A 17,327-nucleotide genomic window follows, 5' to 3' on the forward strand; every position below is an offset into this window, starting at 1 on the left:
AAAAACAAAGACCTGCCAACCTCAGAAATTAAAAGTCTGAGCCATTTTGCAACCACAGGATAGCATAATTAGCTATTAAGATAAAAGCAAATAAATTCATGCATCAAATTAAATTTATTTAGGTAACTTTATCAACCCTACTTATAAACCACAAAATATTAATTCTATTGTTTTAATATACTGACAATTTTACCTACATACCTATCCTCTTCCTCTATCTATTTAGTCTTGCTTTGCATAAATCTTGGTGAAAGTATGTTTGTCAAATAAGCCTTGGTCTTCTTCTTTTATGTTTTCCATCGTGTGATGTTAGCAGGGCTATTCTGTTTTAAACGAAGAGTATGCTTAGCCAATCTTCCTTATGAATGGGTGATAATTTTTCCTTTTTTAATAGATCTTTATTTGGAATTATGCCAGGCCAAAAGATTTTTAAATAATAAAATGTAATCCTTTAAAATATATGTATGAAGATTCTTCTACAGATTAACATATAAAAAAAAATTTATCTTTTTCAAACTTGCCAAATTTTAAAACAGATTTAGGAGATTTGTCAGCAAATCTCCTAAATCTGTTTTCAAGAGAAAGCTGTAGTTGGCGACTACAAGTTTATCAAACTTAATTTTTTTACTACAGACTTTTTTTACAGTTAGTAAGAATTCTATAGAGAAAAAAAAATTCTTAAATGTCTTTAGACTGTAAAACACAAAATTAAGGTTTTAGAATACCAAGATAGGAGTTTTTGTCATTCTTTCCTTAAATTTTTACAAACATGGAAAAACTACCAGCAAAAAATTTAGTGCTTAGAAATCAAATTAGCTACCTCAGCAAGAATTTAGATACTACCTTTTACATTTTTCAAACATTTCATCCATACATGCTTTGTTAAACTTAGTCTCACTTATCTTTCTTTTTTATCAGAGATTTTTAGCAACAAAAAATAAATAATAAAACCAGAAAGAAACTAATAATAAAATAATACATTGAAACTAGGTACAACATCCCTGTTCTGGTGGAATAGTATAGGGGTTGCAGGCATAGTATGCACTGGTCTAGTGACTCTTATACTTAGTTGGGAGAAAACCTGTAAAAGCAAGACTCTGACCAAAGGTCTGAGAGTTGGCAGGTCTAAAAACATATTAAAACTACACAAACAAAAATAGCTATTGAAATAACTAGTAATTAATTGAAAAAAGAAAAAAGGCACAGATTTTTCAAGGCTTATTCCTCTTCTCCCTATTCTAAAAATGATTAATTTAGAATACAGTTTCAAAATTTTCATTGTAGAAAAAAACAAACAAAAAAAAAAAACCAAATTCTTTATGGATATTTTTGGAAAATAATTTTTTTCTAAAGTTTAACTGATACGAATGAATAGATTTTATAAAAATAATTTTAAGAATTATATCATGTTAAGACTAACTCCTAAATTGTCAACTTGAAACTCTGCAAAGTAAGTGCTTCTTTATGTTATGAAAAAGAGAAACTGTATAGCAGGAAATATTTAAGCAAATTTGCTCAAATAGCACGAAAGTGAAAGGACTAAGCCTTGGGCACTTTATAAGAATATTTCAATACAAAATACAGTCAGCTTAAATGAGCAATTTATTACTTGCCATACTTGTAACTGATACAGAGTGAGATTTTGTCAAGAGTTTCTGATAAAAAATATTCAAAGAATAACTTACAAATCAAGGATTTTTGCTGTAGGCAGTCTATTTTTATTTAAATGACTGTATAATTTTTATCTCAGAAATTTATCCTGAACTACAAATATATTATTCATAAATAAAAAAGGCCTCCCTTCAAATAAAAAAAGAGCAACTTTAGCTTTATGGTGCACAGATTTAGCTATATAGATATTAATCTTAAAAATTATTTGATCAAGAATTACTCAAATAAATATTTGAACAAATAACAATGTTGAACATCAATTCAGCATCAAATTACTTTCAGTACTTATGGCATTCTGAAGTTCTGGGTTTCTGCTACTCAAAACGATGCAATCTGTTTTCTTTAAACAAAAAAAAGGAACATCATTTTCTCTAAATTGAAATGGAAAACATTCCTATGAGGTGATAAAAGAGACTAGACGGTGTCTTTATTTCTAAAAACACTTAGAGAGAAAACTGATTAGTAGTTTCACTTCAGTTTTTTTCAGCTTCTTTTAATATTATTGTAAATTAATTGAAATTGCAATAGCTAAAACAAATTGAAAACTATGCAATAAAAGAAATAGTGCAACAACAGGAAAATTTAGCATTTTTCTGCTGCAGTTAGGAATTACAAACTTAAAAAACTAATAACTTAAATTTTTTTTTAAATAATCTATTTACTTTATTATTTAAATTATTCAATTTAAAATCAACTAAACGAAACAAAATTAGCAATACAATCATTTCAAGACATAAAAAATTGTGATAATATTTGATAACATGACATCTTTACATTTTAATGATCAAAATCTCACTCTGTACAAAAAAAAAAAAAANGAAAAAAAAAAAAAAAAAATGTACATTACCACTATGCTATTAAAAAAAAAAAAATAAGACTAGCAAATCCATTTCCTTAAATTCATATTCTATTGATATTACAAATTAAATAATAAATTAACAAAATATTTAAAGGGGTAAACTTACATACTTAAAGCTTTGAAAACAAACAAATAAGGAAAAAGCTATATTTTGTAACAATATACAAACAAGTGATATAAAAATATTGAGCAAGCTTAATAATAAACAGCATGCTTACTTGTCACATAACAACTAAACAAAAAAAAATCAAATCCTGTACATAATAGCATGAAAAATACAAATTAACGCTGGAATTTTAACAACTGTTCATTATAATACATTGTCTCTTGCATAGTATTTCAACGATTCACACAATGGAGTTACATAATCCACAATGAAGTGGGAATTTAGACTTGTCAGGCGCTTATTCGGTTGAGAATTTTAGTTTATGTGCTCATATGAAAAGAGTATAAAAAGTTATTCATAATAGCGTGTACGTTTATGGGTTGGCGAGTCCATTATGACGTCTACCGAAGGAGAACGTTTTCTTGAATGTCTAGAGAACTCTTCTGCAATAAATGCACTCAGTTCATTATGGGAAGTAGAGGTTGAGTTACAATGTCTGGATCTATTTACTCGAGACAATCCCGTAGGAGATCCTGGATTATGCTGTCTTAAATTAGCTAAAAGTAGAATGATTAACAATAAACATAGTTTAGTAACAAATAACCAAAAGAATAACAAAATGAAGACGGTATGAAACTTTTAAAGAAAAAGTTTGACATTACATTATTGATTGATTAAAAAATTTCCAAAAAATTTGAAAGGGAAATCCTAGCCTAAAAAAAATTCTATCATCTTCCAACTTTTTTTTATTCATCGCAAAACACAATAAAAATCAACATTTTTAGATTTCTTACAATATTTTTATTAACTAATTTATAATAAATGGGAAGGGAAAAAACACAGGTGGACGAGAGCTTGAAATTCAAGATAGTCTGTTGATTCATGACCACTACAATTTAGCTCAGACAACTGCGAAATAATAATCAGCGGTGCCCTGGACCAGCAATGGACATAAATTAATATGTTTGTTTTTTTATATTTATATATATATTTTGGTCTGAACTTTTATTGCAAAGTAACAAATTTTAATACAATTGCGACATCACATATTCCGGTTGTCATTATTGGTTTAAATTCAATTTATTTACATTTTAAAAAAATAAAAAATCAAATAGAGACACGTAATTGATGAAAATGTGTACTGACTAGTAATAGCTTTTAGTTACAGGTCCTTTGAGCCAATGACTAAATTTTCTTAATTTCTACCCCTTATGGCTATTTGCTGCATGAAAAAGAAGTCGTGTATAAAGCACACAAAGCTAATTTAAAATTTTTACCATCATCAAATTTTAGGTTATTGTAGTAGTCAGAGCATACTCAAATCTACCAAATACTTTCTACCAATACTCATAGTTATATCAATTCTCTCCTCCTACTATTTGCCACTTCCTCTCCTCTCCCCACTTTGAACAAAGTGAAAGTACAATTAATTTTTAAATTCATTCAACAAAACAGTAGGTACTATGTTATCACATAAACAGTACAATTTTGGCAGCAAAATAAAAATTTATTGCAAGGTTAACTTTATTAGAGTAATACAATGAGCAACTATGTTCTGCATTATAATTCAATGCAGTAAAATTTAATTTTTCTCACATCGACATGAATCAAAAACATTTAGATAAAGCTGAAGTATTTTATGTATTATTTTATTCTACAAAGAATACCTGTTTTGTGAACTAAAAAATACTATCATGTTATTGTTTCTATTCAATGATATAGCAAAGCTTTAGATTAAATCATGAAATATTAGATAATCATGAAATATTAGATCATGAGCTTTTTGATAGCAGGATTGGGTTCAGATTTCTTACTCTTAGCTTAAAATACTTTCCTGAAATCATGCCATGAAATTCTTGAGATTCTCCTAATGCAGGGCTAATTGTGAGTCCAACTCAAAAATCCGGAAAATTTCTTGAGTAAAATCATTAAAGACACATAATGTCTTTATAAATTTAAATCATTGATATTTTCAAACCATTGAATTCTAAATAAATTATATACAGCATAACTTAAATGAATAATTATGTAAAAGTTTATTTTTATCTCTAATCACATTTATTATTCTACCAGAATAAATATTTACAAATGAAAGATACCAAGTATAAATTCTAGTTCTTCTTCTTGGGTACTACAGCCTATAACAGGCCAAGGCCATCCCAAAAAGTTTTTGCCATCTTGATCTATTCTGTGCCATGGCCTAGTTCTAATATTTTTAAATAAAATATACAAGAATTTTTATACATAAATGTGATCAATGATTTTTTGAAACTTCTGGACCTAGGATTTCTGGAAACTTCCGGAGTGCAATTTGGGAAAAATCCAGAAATCCGGATTTTTTCCGGAGCACAATCACCACTGCTAATGTGTATAAATGTTTGCGGGCTATAGTAACTACAAAATGTAATACGTTAATGGGCTACAGTAACTACAAAAGATAGAATAAATAAGGTGCTTAGTAAAAATAAAAATGAATAAATAATATGTTTAGATGAATTTTTCCTCCGCACTGTATTGCTCACTAGCCCCAATGATTGCTTTGCAAATCTGTTAGCTTAAACTTGCGCCCCTAATTTTCAGATCTAAACATTTCCTTATGATTCTATCAAGATCTATAAGTGAATATATAATTTTGTTTCGTAATCAATTTTTAATTTTAAAATAACATTTAAAATTAAAGACATATTGTTATAACAAATTAGGTGAGCTCACAAAAATAAATTAAAATTTTTGTTTACCTAACAGACCGATATATTAATAAATATAATTTGTGCATGCATCACATTATACACAAAGTTGATCGTTAAGTTCTTAATCATTAAATGAATCTCTTTATATGTAATTAATAACAGTATATTAATATAATTGGTATAAAAAATAATAATTATAAAACATTTAATAAGTTGATAAGTAACAGTTAATAAGTTGATTTAAACAAGTTTATTTAAAAAAAAAAAAAAAAAACAAGGTAAAATCCTAAAATCACCTTAAAATTACAGCAACCTAACTTCTCCTTTAATTTTAAACCCTTAATTTGGAAAACATTTTAAATTAAAAACATGATAGCATAGTAGAATAAAAATAAAATAACAATTATAGGTAATATTTATGAAAGGAACCCTTTAAAAACAATATGACTTTGTTAATTTTATATTGATGACAACCAAAAAAAAATATAGAAATTAATTTGAGAAAACTGGATCCTACTATGTGATGTGAAAATGTATCTACAACAACATTATATAGGATCAAAGGTCCTACACACATGGAAAACTCCGATTCGATTACATATAGTTAAGATACAAAAAACATCAGATTAAAGGTCTGAACTAACAAATATCCTCATAATCAAAGCTTTGCTGGATATACACAAGAGATCAAAAATTAATACTGCTATAAAGGATATTTTCAACTATGAACATTATGAATTTCATATAGAAAAATAATTTTAACATACTTTTTGAATAGAAGAAAAATGTGTATTAACAGTATTGAATTAGTGCTTTTACTCTTTTACCAAAATATTTTTGCTTCCTAAAAAAATTAACCATTTTAAGGTTGTATGCCGACCTATGTCACACGAAATATATCAACAAAAAACAAGGTTGGTGCAATTTAAAACACATGATTTTAAGAAAAAGAACATATTGACTTAAGTTGAAAATATGTTTATAAAATACTTTTAATTATGAATTTTGAATAATTTTGAGAAAAAAAATTTGCCGTTTTACTATCCATAAATCGAAATTTTAATTGTATCCATTTTGTTTTATACAATATTACAAATGCTTTAAAAACTTATATTAAATAAGTAGCTAACCTATCAGAATTAATGTATTTAAATAATAAAGAATAACCTATTGCACCAAGATAACTAAAAGTTTTCTGATAAAATTAATTTTCTTTCAGTACTTACAACATGGGCTCCTTTGTTTTATTATTCAAGAGAATATTAAACTGTTAGAAAAATAACCTATTTTATTTATTCAGAGATTAGTCAATATTAATTTGAAAGTACTAACAGTTTCAGTTAAAAGTAATAAATATTTTAGTTTTAGTATTGTTTTTAAATAATAATAAAAATATTAATATATTTAGTTAGGTTAGACCTTTGATAGGCAAATGCAAAAATGAAACAAGGAAAAGGGGGGAAAAATTACATATTTCATTTTTTTTTTTAAATATGAGGCTTTGCCTCTCGCATACTATGTTCACCAACTCTTATTATTGTTTCAAATTCAACATTGTTTCTCTCTAAAATGACCATATTTTCATGAAAAACAAACAGATTTTTGTTAATTAAGTTTAATTTCTAAGTAAAGAAAATTTTGTAAACAAAACATGTTTATCAAGAAAAGAGCTTTTTTGTCAATGAAAATTTTAATATATGGAGAGACGGTGTAGAAGGAACCTGGGGGCATGTTAGACCAGGTTCAATTATTTGAATGGTATTAAATATTTTTGGTTTATTTTTTCATTAACATGTTACACCACTAGTACTACAAATCCTATGATTGAAATACAAGGCACAGTTAAAGTGTCCTTTTTTTTCCCAACAAGCTATATTTTAGCATTGGAAAGAAATTTTTAAAATTACAATCAAAAATTTCTTTCTATCGGAATAGATTAATAAATTGCAATAATTTTACAAGATTAGATCTTAATTTACTAAATAGTAGCAGTTATTAAAATTTATATGATAAGAGGATAAATTATTGTGAAACTCAGAATATGGGGTACTTTGGTTCAATTAAAACTGAAGTAGATTGGACCATTAAAATAATTTACAGAAACTTTATTATAAGCCTTATTTTAGTTATTTTATAGAATAACACAGTTAATACTCTCCAATAATAATTATTTAAATTATTTATACTTAAATTCAACTTACAAATGTGCTTGGGCAAATTTAAAACATGAATTAGTGCTAAAAATTAATTTTAAAAACTAGGTGGATATGGTAGATGGCACGATAAATAACTTCTGAAAAACAATAGATAATTGCCGAAAAAATGCACAAAAATGATCAGAAAATAAGGCTTTACAATAGAAGAGAGAGATTACTCAAGTAAAAAATGTGCGGATGAAATAACACTGTAAAGAAATATTGAATCGAAAGACAATGTGGAAATGGCAAAAAGTGATGGAAACCTACTGAAAAAAGATTGGGATTTCCGATGTAATCATTTTGCATCAAGTACGTTTAAAGTTATTACCTAAATTTACGTGCAGAAATATTAATATTTGAAATTTAAAAAACCACATGGAAATGGCTGAAAAAACTACTGGAAAACAGTGTATATTTACAATCGGGTTGTCACATCAAAAAGTGAATACTTATATGCTTAAATTGTGTGTCATATAAAGTAAATTGGAATTTGATAGACCTAGGGGAAAGCTGCTGATAGAAGATATTAAAATTAAGTAGATTTACAATGAAATCATCCTCACTCGGGTGGTGAAAAAAGCAATAACTTATAATCGAAAATTATGTTTCGTAATATCATATTAAATATCTTATAATTTGAAAAAAAAAAAGGGTTAAATCACCTAAAATACGATTAACTACCGAAAAAATAAACAAATAAATAAATAAAATATCAAAATTGGACTTTTCTGTAAAATGGCATATAATTCCAATGCTAACAAGTGAAATTGTGTTGAAACAATGGAAATCTGTAATAGTTGGAATCTCTATATTTGGAATTTTACCACAAAGTAATGCTTCATTTTGCAAAAATCAATTAGCATAGATACCAAGTATTAGCTTTTTATACAATTCAATAAATAATTGTTCAGTAATAATGATTACATTTTATTTTTTCTCACAATTGAAGAATATTTTGATTAATCTTTAGAACTGAATTGAAAAATGCATTTTTAAAGAAAATAGGTAATGCAATTACTGAATTGGATAACATTTATCCTTTAATATTATTTTCGATTATATTTTTTGTAACTTGATCAAACATGCCAATGAGCAGGATCAAGGTATCTTTACCTCGGAGTACGTTGGCTCATTGTTCAAGATTTTTTTTATTAATTATAAATAAATAAAAAATTTCCAACAGAACGTTTGAAAATTTTTTTAAAAATAAATAGTGTGAAGTATGCAATCTTTCTTGTAGAGAAAAATGAAATCATAAGGATAGTTTTTAACAAAATAAAATATAAAAACTGAAAAGTAGACCAACTAAACCTAGTTTCCTCTACTTTCAATTCTATATTGTATTCAATGTAGTTCATTTTCATATGTCTCAGGTTTTATATAATTCTGAATCTAATTAAAGAAACAAGTAGTTCTAGATTATACATAATAAAAACTGTCTCTGTTATGTGGTAGAAATTTAATGAGTTTTTAACACATTTGAGTTTAAAGATATCAAACACTGCTACTGATTTTATATATGGACGGACAATTAATCAAAAGAATAATGTAATTAAAATAATGGGGCATAGAAAAATAATGATTGAATTTGCATAGCACATTTAATCAAAAAATTTCAAAAGTAATTTGTACGATGGAGAAAGAAATTAAGTTTGCTTATTTTAAAAAATATACGAAAAGAATGCTGTTCTCATCATCAAAAAATTAATTAGCTGCGTTTATTAAAAATCCTATTGACTTAATCCTATAACTTTGTCTTGCAACAAAGGATATATATATGGTCATTGTTTAAAGCAGATAGTGAGGAAAAATTTCACAAAGAAAAGATGATTTCATGAATGAAGAACGTTAAATTTTAGTTCAGTAGACATTGATCATTTTGTAACCCTCACAAGTTTGTGGGTTACAAAATGACACACATGATGAATTCTTACTCTAAGTTTATTGGTTAATAATTTTCGAACTTATTCTCAAATGTAAATTTTTTTTATTACATAGTAATTTCGTAATAATTTTCTATACACCTTTACATTTTTTAAGTTTCTAAGTCTAATAAATTTTGTATAGCAATGTAAATTTAAAGTTGAATACCTGAAACAGCAGCAACTCTTACAATTTTTTAATATTGAGAGAAAATCATGATTTTTAACAAGCCTAATTAGTACGTCAAAATATTAATTACCTGAAAACGCTAAAGCTTCACGAAACATATCAAGGTTTTCTGATCTGGGAGTAAGAAGTCCAGAAGCTTCAGATTGAGAAAAACGATGGGCATGTCCTAGATGAGGAGAACTATGCATTCCATCTAAAACAAGACGAGGTTTTGGACAAGCAAATCTAGAGGCAGGTGGAGTTCGACCAGTAATATAAGCTATAAGTTCCTCTCTTCGAATATTTCTCTTTTTCTTTTTAACCCAAGACAATAATTCTTTATTTCGTTTCTGATTACCAGATTGAAATCCCAAATCATACAATGGTTTGTGAGATTCTATACATTCTGAAATTGGAAGATATGTCAGTTAAAGAGAAAGTGAAACAGTCATAAAATTAAAAAATAAGAAAGAAATAGAGATAATATATTAATAAGGTGATGATTATAATTGATAGAAGTGAATATCAGATTATCTGGCACATCAAATATTTCGTACAGCTGAAAATTAAGGTTACACAACGAAAGTGCTTCAACTTTTTTAAGAATTAAATAGCAAAAATAATGGATTGATGGAAAAAAGAAAATGTGTAAATTTGATGTTAGATTTAACTGTAAATATCTAAAAACTTTCAAAACATAAACTTTATAATTCTTTTATTTCTCTCATACATTTTTCAAATTTTCTTCATTTTTCGTAAAAAGAGCAGGTTAAATTATATATATATTTTTTTTAAATTAGACAGTATTATAAAATAGAAATATTAATTTGATCATTTATTTTCGTTTCATATAGTGAACAAGAAAAAGAAATCATTTCTAATTTCTGATCCACACTAAATAACTGTTAGTGCACTGTTGGATATAAACTAACTTTATCCATATATAGTCAATAATAAATTTGATGAGAAAGATTTAGTACCTAAAATATATATAACCATTTATATAAAATTGAGCCTGAGATTATACCTGAGATTTTACATCAATCAAAAAACAAAAGTTCTTGGCACTCTCCCCCTTGACCACACCTTTCATTTAAATTTTTTTTTTCCCTTTTCGTCTTCCTTGTAGCACAAATTTTTTTTTTACATAATTAATACCTATTAAAAATGCATACAAGAACTACCATTTATACTTTAATAATGCAAAAAGAAAAAATAAATATACAAAGGAAACTTATAAGAAACAAAATAATTTTCTAAAATAAAAATATAATAACCATGTTTGATAAGTACAAAAAATTTTGAAGTAAAAAATTGTATTAGCGTGATTATTAAAATGTCATAGCTCACAACTTGAGATCATAATAATTTTATGAAATTTTCGACAGATTCCATCAAAATAGTGCAAAGTAATTCTTATGCATTAAAAATACTTTTTTAAAACATTAGCTTGTATCCATCTTTAATACTGTTAAATTTATCCAACCAGTTTTCTGTGGTTAATATTATATGTAATCAAACTCTTACAAATATATATTGTAAAAAAGTGAAATTAATACTAAATTAATTAAATTATTACCTTTATATAAGCTTGTAACACTGCTGGCAGCTGTTTGAAAAGGCACCCATAAAGAAACCCCATTTTGTCGATCTGGAATAGTAAAAAAAGCAATTAACTTCAGAAGGAGAGCTTAAAAGTAATTTAGATAATCAAATATATAATGAAAAAAGTTTCAAATTTAATTAAAAAAAACTACAATATTTAGTCTAGTAGAATCAAAACGAAATGGTATTATTTTTTTTTTTTAAATCCTAATTTTTATAAGAATGTAAAATATAAATTTAAACTACAGCATATTAGATTATCAAAATTTAAAATAATAACAATAACAACTCATTACCTGTAATATGAACTGAATGTTTGTAATAAAACAAATAATAATGATCTTACAGTATTAATACCAAGATTTTAGAAAAATCAGCAAACAGTTTCACTAATTTTCACAACATTTTTATAGATGTTGCATAATATAAATCGTAATTTTAGTACTAAATTGTAATGCAAGTATTGTGCATGATTTAACTTTGACTAAAATGTCCCCAATGGCAAAAGAGAAAAACTTGCTCCAGGTTTTTGACAGTTTCAATCCGATTTCGACAGCTTACAACTGTTTCTGACACTTTTCAACTGGTTTCTGGCATATTACACAAAAAACAAGTTTTTGACATCAAAAACCCAACTCCGGAAAATACTAACCCAAATCATTAGATGATCGATGTTTATATTGCAAAATATATACAAATACTAAATTCTAAGGACAGTGAGTTAAAAGTAAGATTTTTGTAACTTTAAAAGAAAAGGTCTAGTTCACAGCTACACAGAACTAGCTTTGTATTACATAATACAATATTTGATTATCATTGCTAGAGGTCTATTCTGAAATGCATTTTGAATCAATGCTAATTGTATTTCTACAAAATCAGGACTCTAGGGTACATATCCTTCACTAACAACACTTTTCCAAATTCTTTAACGGAAGAGGCTAAACTATATATGGTGCTTTTAACATAAATGTAAACAGCAATCTCAAGCTCTTAACTGGCTCTACTTCTGGTTAGAAAGTATACTGCTTACTACAGCTTATACTATAAGGCGATATTTTCATACATATAATTCTGATTTTAATAAAAGAAATAAATTATATAATTTCTGAACTCAAATCTGCCGTATTTCATAAGATATTAAGTAATTCCGGTAAATTTGAAATGAAATTTGTTTTAGTTATTTATAGATGTACTGTTAAAAAAAGGTGGCATGGTTGCTAGATTTGGAAAGAGCTCATTCTTTTAGCAGTCCCGATTAGGCCTTTTTTAATATTACTGCTAATTCCTGTTGCAAGCCATGCACCAGCATACGTTATAGTTAGCATATTATTCGACCAGCAAGATAAGGTTCATTCTACAAATTATCATTTAGGTTTAAATTTCCAAGTAGGCACATTGTTGATAAAATAAGAAGTGTTTTATAAAGATTCTTTTTTTCAAATGCCGATTCTTACGTCTTAAAATGACAGGTATTCAAATGATGATTCTTATAACGTTTCCTTTTTAAACACAAATAATAAATCAAGTAAAAATAAACGTATACAAGAAATACTACTTAAGAGAGTCTCATGATGCAATGATCAATTGTGTTTCCAGGCAAGGGCACTTCCAGTTTTGAAAAGGCACTCATTTACCACTGTTAAAATTTATCAAAATATGTAAGATTATATAATAACTAAATTTTATCTCCAATTTTTAAATTACTATACTATTTTATGTGTTTATTTCACAAAATAATTCTCACTCATTATCAAAATAACAGACAATTATGAAGTTTTTGAAAAATATAGGTCAATTAAAAACAATCTCTGTGTGTAAATTTGTTTCAAAAAAGTATTAAACATAAAAAAAAAAAAAGTTTAATTAATGAACTTTAAACTGAAAATTATGAGTAAAAAAATTTTTAAAGGTGCATTTTTAAATAAAATATACTTTTTCGAAAAATAATGCTAAAATTTAATATCACTGAAAAATTCTTTAAATTAAAGATGTGAACATCTCTGGGGCCGAATATTATGGGAATTTTATTTATAAAACTAGACAACACAAGATAAATCTTACTAAAATGAAGGAATGTAAGGAAAAATAAAATAATTATCAATAACTAAATAAGTCAGAAGTGGACTTTTTATTAAAACAGGCAGTTAAGAAAACCTTTTCAAAAAAAAAGGCAGTGCTTTTAAGGGATGCAGAATATTTTTTATATCAAGGACAAATAGGGCGCATTTATAGGGATCAAAGGCAGGCGGGGTGGGCCCACCTTTTAAAAACACTTTGGGAGAACACTGCAATGAAATGTTATGAAATCCATGATAATCAGTCACAATGAAAAACAAAGTTACACATACTGAAAAACAAATGAAATTGATGTTAATGAAAAACAAAGTCACAATGAAAACAATAATTATAATTGCATATAATTAGATTAAGCATCATCTTAGAAAAACATTATATTGATATAATAATCGAATTTGAGACAGGGATTAAAGGTCTACAGTCACTAGTCCAAAACATATCATAAAAATAATTAATTAATAACATTGAATGGAATAAATATTTTGCTTACTGCAAATAAAAAATTTCTACTAATATAAAATTCATATAAATTGAAATCACACGATTTATCGTTATCGACTATTATATTAATAAAATGTAGAATTAATATTACAAAATGCTTAAATATTATAATGCTTTGTATTTAATGTTCATAATAGCTTTTAGAGATTAACACAAATCCAGCTATTCCCTTTCTTTTATAAATAAATGGGAATTTGAATTAAGAGATCCCCAGGGAGATTTCCGTATCAGGATCTGTGGCAGAATGATTGCCATGACTTGGCAAATTCCGGGCAACCGTCATCAAGAAACTAAAAAATAAATCACAGAAAGAGACCAACTCGAAAGGTATAGCTCATAGACAACTCGGGCAAATATCTACATGGTGGTTGTTTTTTTTAAACTTTGCAAATTTGATATCATTTAATGCCTTGGCGATTGAAGTTGGCGTGACAGATCGTGACACAGAAATATACCCCTGTTTATATTTTAAAGACATAAACCCACTCTTAAATATTAGTTCAATTTACACATCGTAAAATAGTTAATTGCTACTATCATTAAGCATTACTTTAATGAAACTCTACTTTCACATAATCTAGTTATGGGCAGATTTCTCACAAATAATAAAAGGTTTCTGGGCAGTTTAAGGCAGCATGATGTTTACTGTGAATATGATCTTGTATCCAAAATCTTGTCATTCTTGACTTGCACAATAACTGGATCTATCAATTCAATTACCAGATAAAACTTATCATAAAAATAAAGAAGTCCTTCTAAAACTCAAATCCAATCATTAGGATTTAGGGCTATACTAGATATCGCTAAAGTTTTTTTTTTCTTTTCACCTTAAAAAACGTTTATGAAGTTAAACTTCAAAGTTTTCAACGATCGTTAGGATAGGGGTGGGGGGACATTTGTTGTCTAATAATTATTTTTCTCATCTTACCTTTATATAATTGAGTAATACTAGTTGCGGCATTTTGAAATAGAAACCACAGTTTTTGAACGGCTACATCTTTAGCATTTTGCAATTCAATATCTATATCTGATGTTTTTTCATGCTCGTCAACACATTGTTGTTCCCATGAAGACAAGCCCAAAAAAGATTCTAAAGTCTCTTGATCATTATTCATTTTAGTATACTAAATAGCTAAAGAAGAGTAAAAATAAATATTCAATCTAAACGATACATAATTATGATGAAAATACAAGGGTATTATTTTTAGCATTTACGAGTTAACTTTCAACCAGCCCTTCCCTGTGGAAAACAGTCTTCAACTACTTCGTTTGCTTTCCTCTTCTCTGTTCTCATCACACTGATGATGATGATGATGATAAATAATTTTACATGGCGCATTCAGAAAATAAGCCAATCACGTAAAAGACAAAATTAAAACTATTTTTATAATTTTTCCTTTTCAAAAAACTTAAAATAAAAACTAATTTTTCCCGCAGTTGCTTTTATTTAATTTATTGAATGCGTACGTGTTCAGTTTGTTTACATGTTTTATTGCGTCCCGTCATACCCGGCGGAAGTAAACCGCCATCTTGTTTATTTTCTTGACAATGAGGTAGAATTTGCCGTGAAAAGAACACAAGATATTAATTGTGTGATCTTTTATCGGTGAGCATTAAAACAAATTTGCTGACTTCTTTTTGGTTTGTTAATCCGGTGTTCGGATGTTGATGCCTTCCCCTTGTAGGGGGGTTGACACCAGCAGACATTGGGCGAATAGCGAGCAAGTATTTTAAAGTGAGTGTGTCTGGAAAGAATTTGGCAACTGGTTCGGGAAAAGAGAGAACTGTAAACTTTAAAGAAAATTTTAAATCAAAGAAAGTAAAAGAAAACTTCTATAGTCCTGTATCTAATATGAACCATTTAAATCAAGTTTCTTATGATAAAAACTGTCACCTTTCAGAATCGGAAGAAATGGACACTCGTGAAGGTGATTATGATAATGATTTTCGATGACGCTCATTTAATGTTATTGAAAATTGTTAAATGTTTTCAATTCTATTTACAGTAACCGATATATGTTGCTTGTCCCCACTTATTAATAGCTTAAAACTCATTGATAAACGCTTTTAGATTAATTTTCTGACACTATTGATACATATACCAAGACGTCATTCTTTCTCAAGTTTCACTATAAACTTTTTAAATTTATTCAATTAAGTAATATATTTAAGATCACTTTTGAGCTAATGAAATTCAATATTTAAGATGAAATTTACTAATCAGATTATTAGTTGTTTCATTAACAAAAATGTCAGCATTCCAAATTTAATCTTAAAACCTTTCTACATTCTTTAAATAATATCAATCTGCTCTTTAAAAACCTTAATATCTTTAAAATGAATGATGCACAGTTATTGCAGTTATATTAGCATTGAAATTTTTTTTCAAATTAAGTATCTTAAATTTTAAAATTAAAAGTGAACCTATTATTTGCAAATCATTTTTTAAAAATAACATACCTATGTATTTTATTTTATAACCATCGTTGAAAAGCGAACCTAATCTTGGGATTACGACTTCTAATTAGATTAAGTATTAGGATAAATTTGTCTCTGTGGAGGGCTTTTTGATGGGACTAACCCACATTTGTGTTACATGGAGAGGAAAACCTCCCATGGTTAGCCTGACTGCAAGAGGACTCTAAAGCATGTTCCATCTACCACTAAGGATATTTTAAGCCAGCACTGTTGTTGGTGCCAACCATGTGCGGAGTTCGTAGCAACCAGCTATCACTGGGATTCGAATTCGGTTCACCTAATTGGAAGGAGAGCACTCACTATATTTTAACATATTCGTGAAGTTTCCTTTATACAGAAGTGTTTTCTTTTTCTTTCTAATTGATTAATCTTTACTTCAGAGGAATAGCTCTGGGATATTTTGTGAGCTTTTAATGTATATATTGCTATTTGAATATATCTCGTTTTTTCCCCTCATGAATAATTTAAAGTGTCCAATTTGGTTTATATAAGTCTTTGTATAGGATAGCTTTAATAGATCAAACTAAAAAAGAATTATTTAATGTTTTTTGTTTTCGCAATGGGATACCCTCAGGTGAGGTAAAATGGTAATCTCGTTTCTGATTAGTTGTTGAAGCATGGCATTTGTTTATGTTAACAACTGTTTTTTCCATTCTATTTCTAGTAAGCCAAGCCTGTCAAGTCTCAATTCTCTTAAGTGACATATTTTATATTTTTTCACAGAAATTCTTTCTCAAAGATTTCAACTCTTTTACTGTAAACTTCTTACTTAACACAGAAAGAGACATGAAGCCATGTGGAACATAAACTAATTATGCATCAAAGTTCGTACACAAAGCAAAAATATATTACGGTTAATATAAAATACATTAATAAATCTAAGTTAAGTGAAAGACGTGGACAAGAAAGAATTATATTCGCTTTTGAAAAAGAAACAACTATATGACCTTGCAAGGCCATTGGGTTTGATTAGACCACAAAAAATAGCTCATTATATGCTGACATACCCTTGTCAAATCAAGTGCAAAATAAAATTTTTTTTGCTTTTATAG

At 27.3% G+C, this 17,327-nt stretch overlaps 2 protein-coding genes across 3 annotated transcripts in view; one reads left to right on the top strand and one right to left on the bottom strand.

Moving 5' to 3' along the window:
* Positions 1-376: 376 nt before the first annotated feature.
* On the bottom strand, positions 377-15,067 carry LOC107444439 (HUWE1-associated protein modifying stress responses). The gene is made up of 4 exons (XM_016058571.4): positions 14,726-15,067; positions 11,195-11,266; positions 9,707-10,021; positions 377-3,193 (listed from the first exon to the last, which is right to left on the bottom strand). The coding sequence occupies exons 1-4, from the start codon at positions 14,910-14,912 to the stop codon at positions 2,988-2,990; spliced, it is 780 nt and encodes a 259-aa protein (XP_015914057.1). The 5' UTR covers positions 14,913-15,067; the 3' UTR covers positions 377-2,987.
* Positions 15,049-17,327, top strand: part of LOC107444438 (Ubiquitin-specific protease 7) — a 46,030-nt gene continuing 43,751 nt past the window's right edge. The window contains exon 1 of one of the 2 annotated variants that reach the window (XM_016058570.3): positions 15,049-15,403. Coding sequence is in view for 1 of the 2 variants with exons in the window: in XM_016058569.3 (XP_015914055.1) it covers positions 15,650-15,725 (76 nt within the window). In the remaining variant the exon portion in view is untranslated. Of the gene's footprint in view, positions 15,726-17,327 lie in introns of both variants that reach the window. The other variant, XM_016058569.3, reaches the window with a different exon arrangement.

This window comes from Parasteatoda tepidariorum, chromosome 1 (assembly GCF_043381705.1).
Source record: "Parasteatoda tepidariorum isolate YZ-2023 chromosome 1, CAS_Ptep_4.0, whole genome shotgun sequence".
NCBI lineage: Eukaryota > Metazoa > Arthropoda > Arachnida > Araneae > Theridiidae > Parasteatoda > Parasteatoda tepidariorum.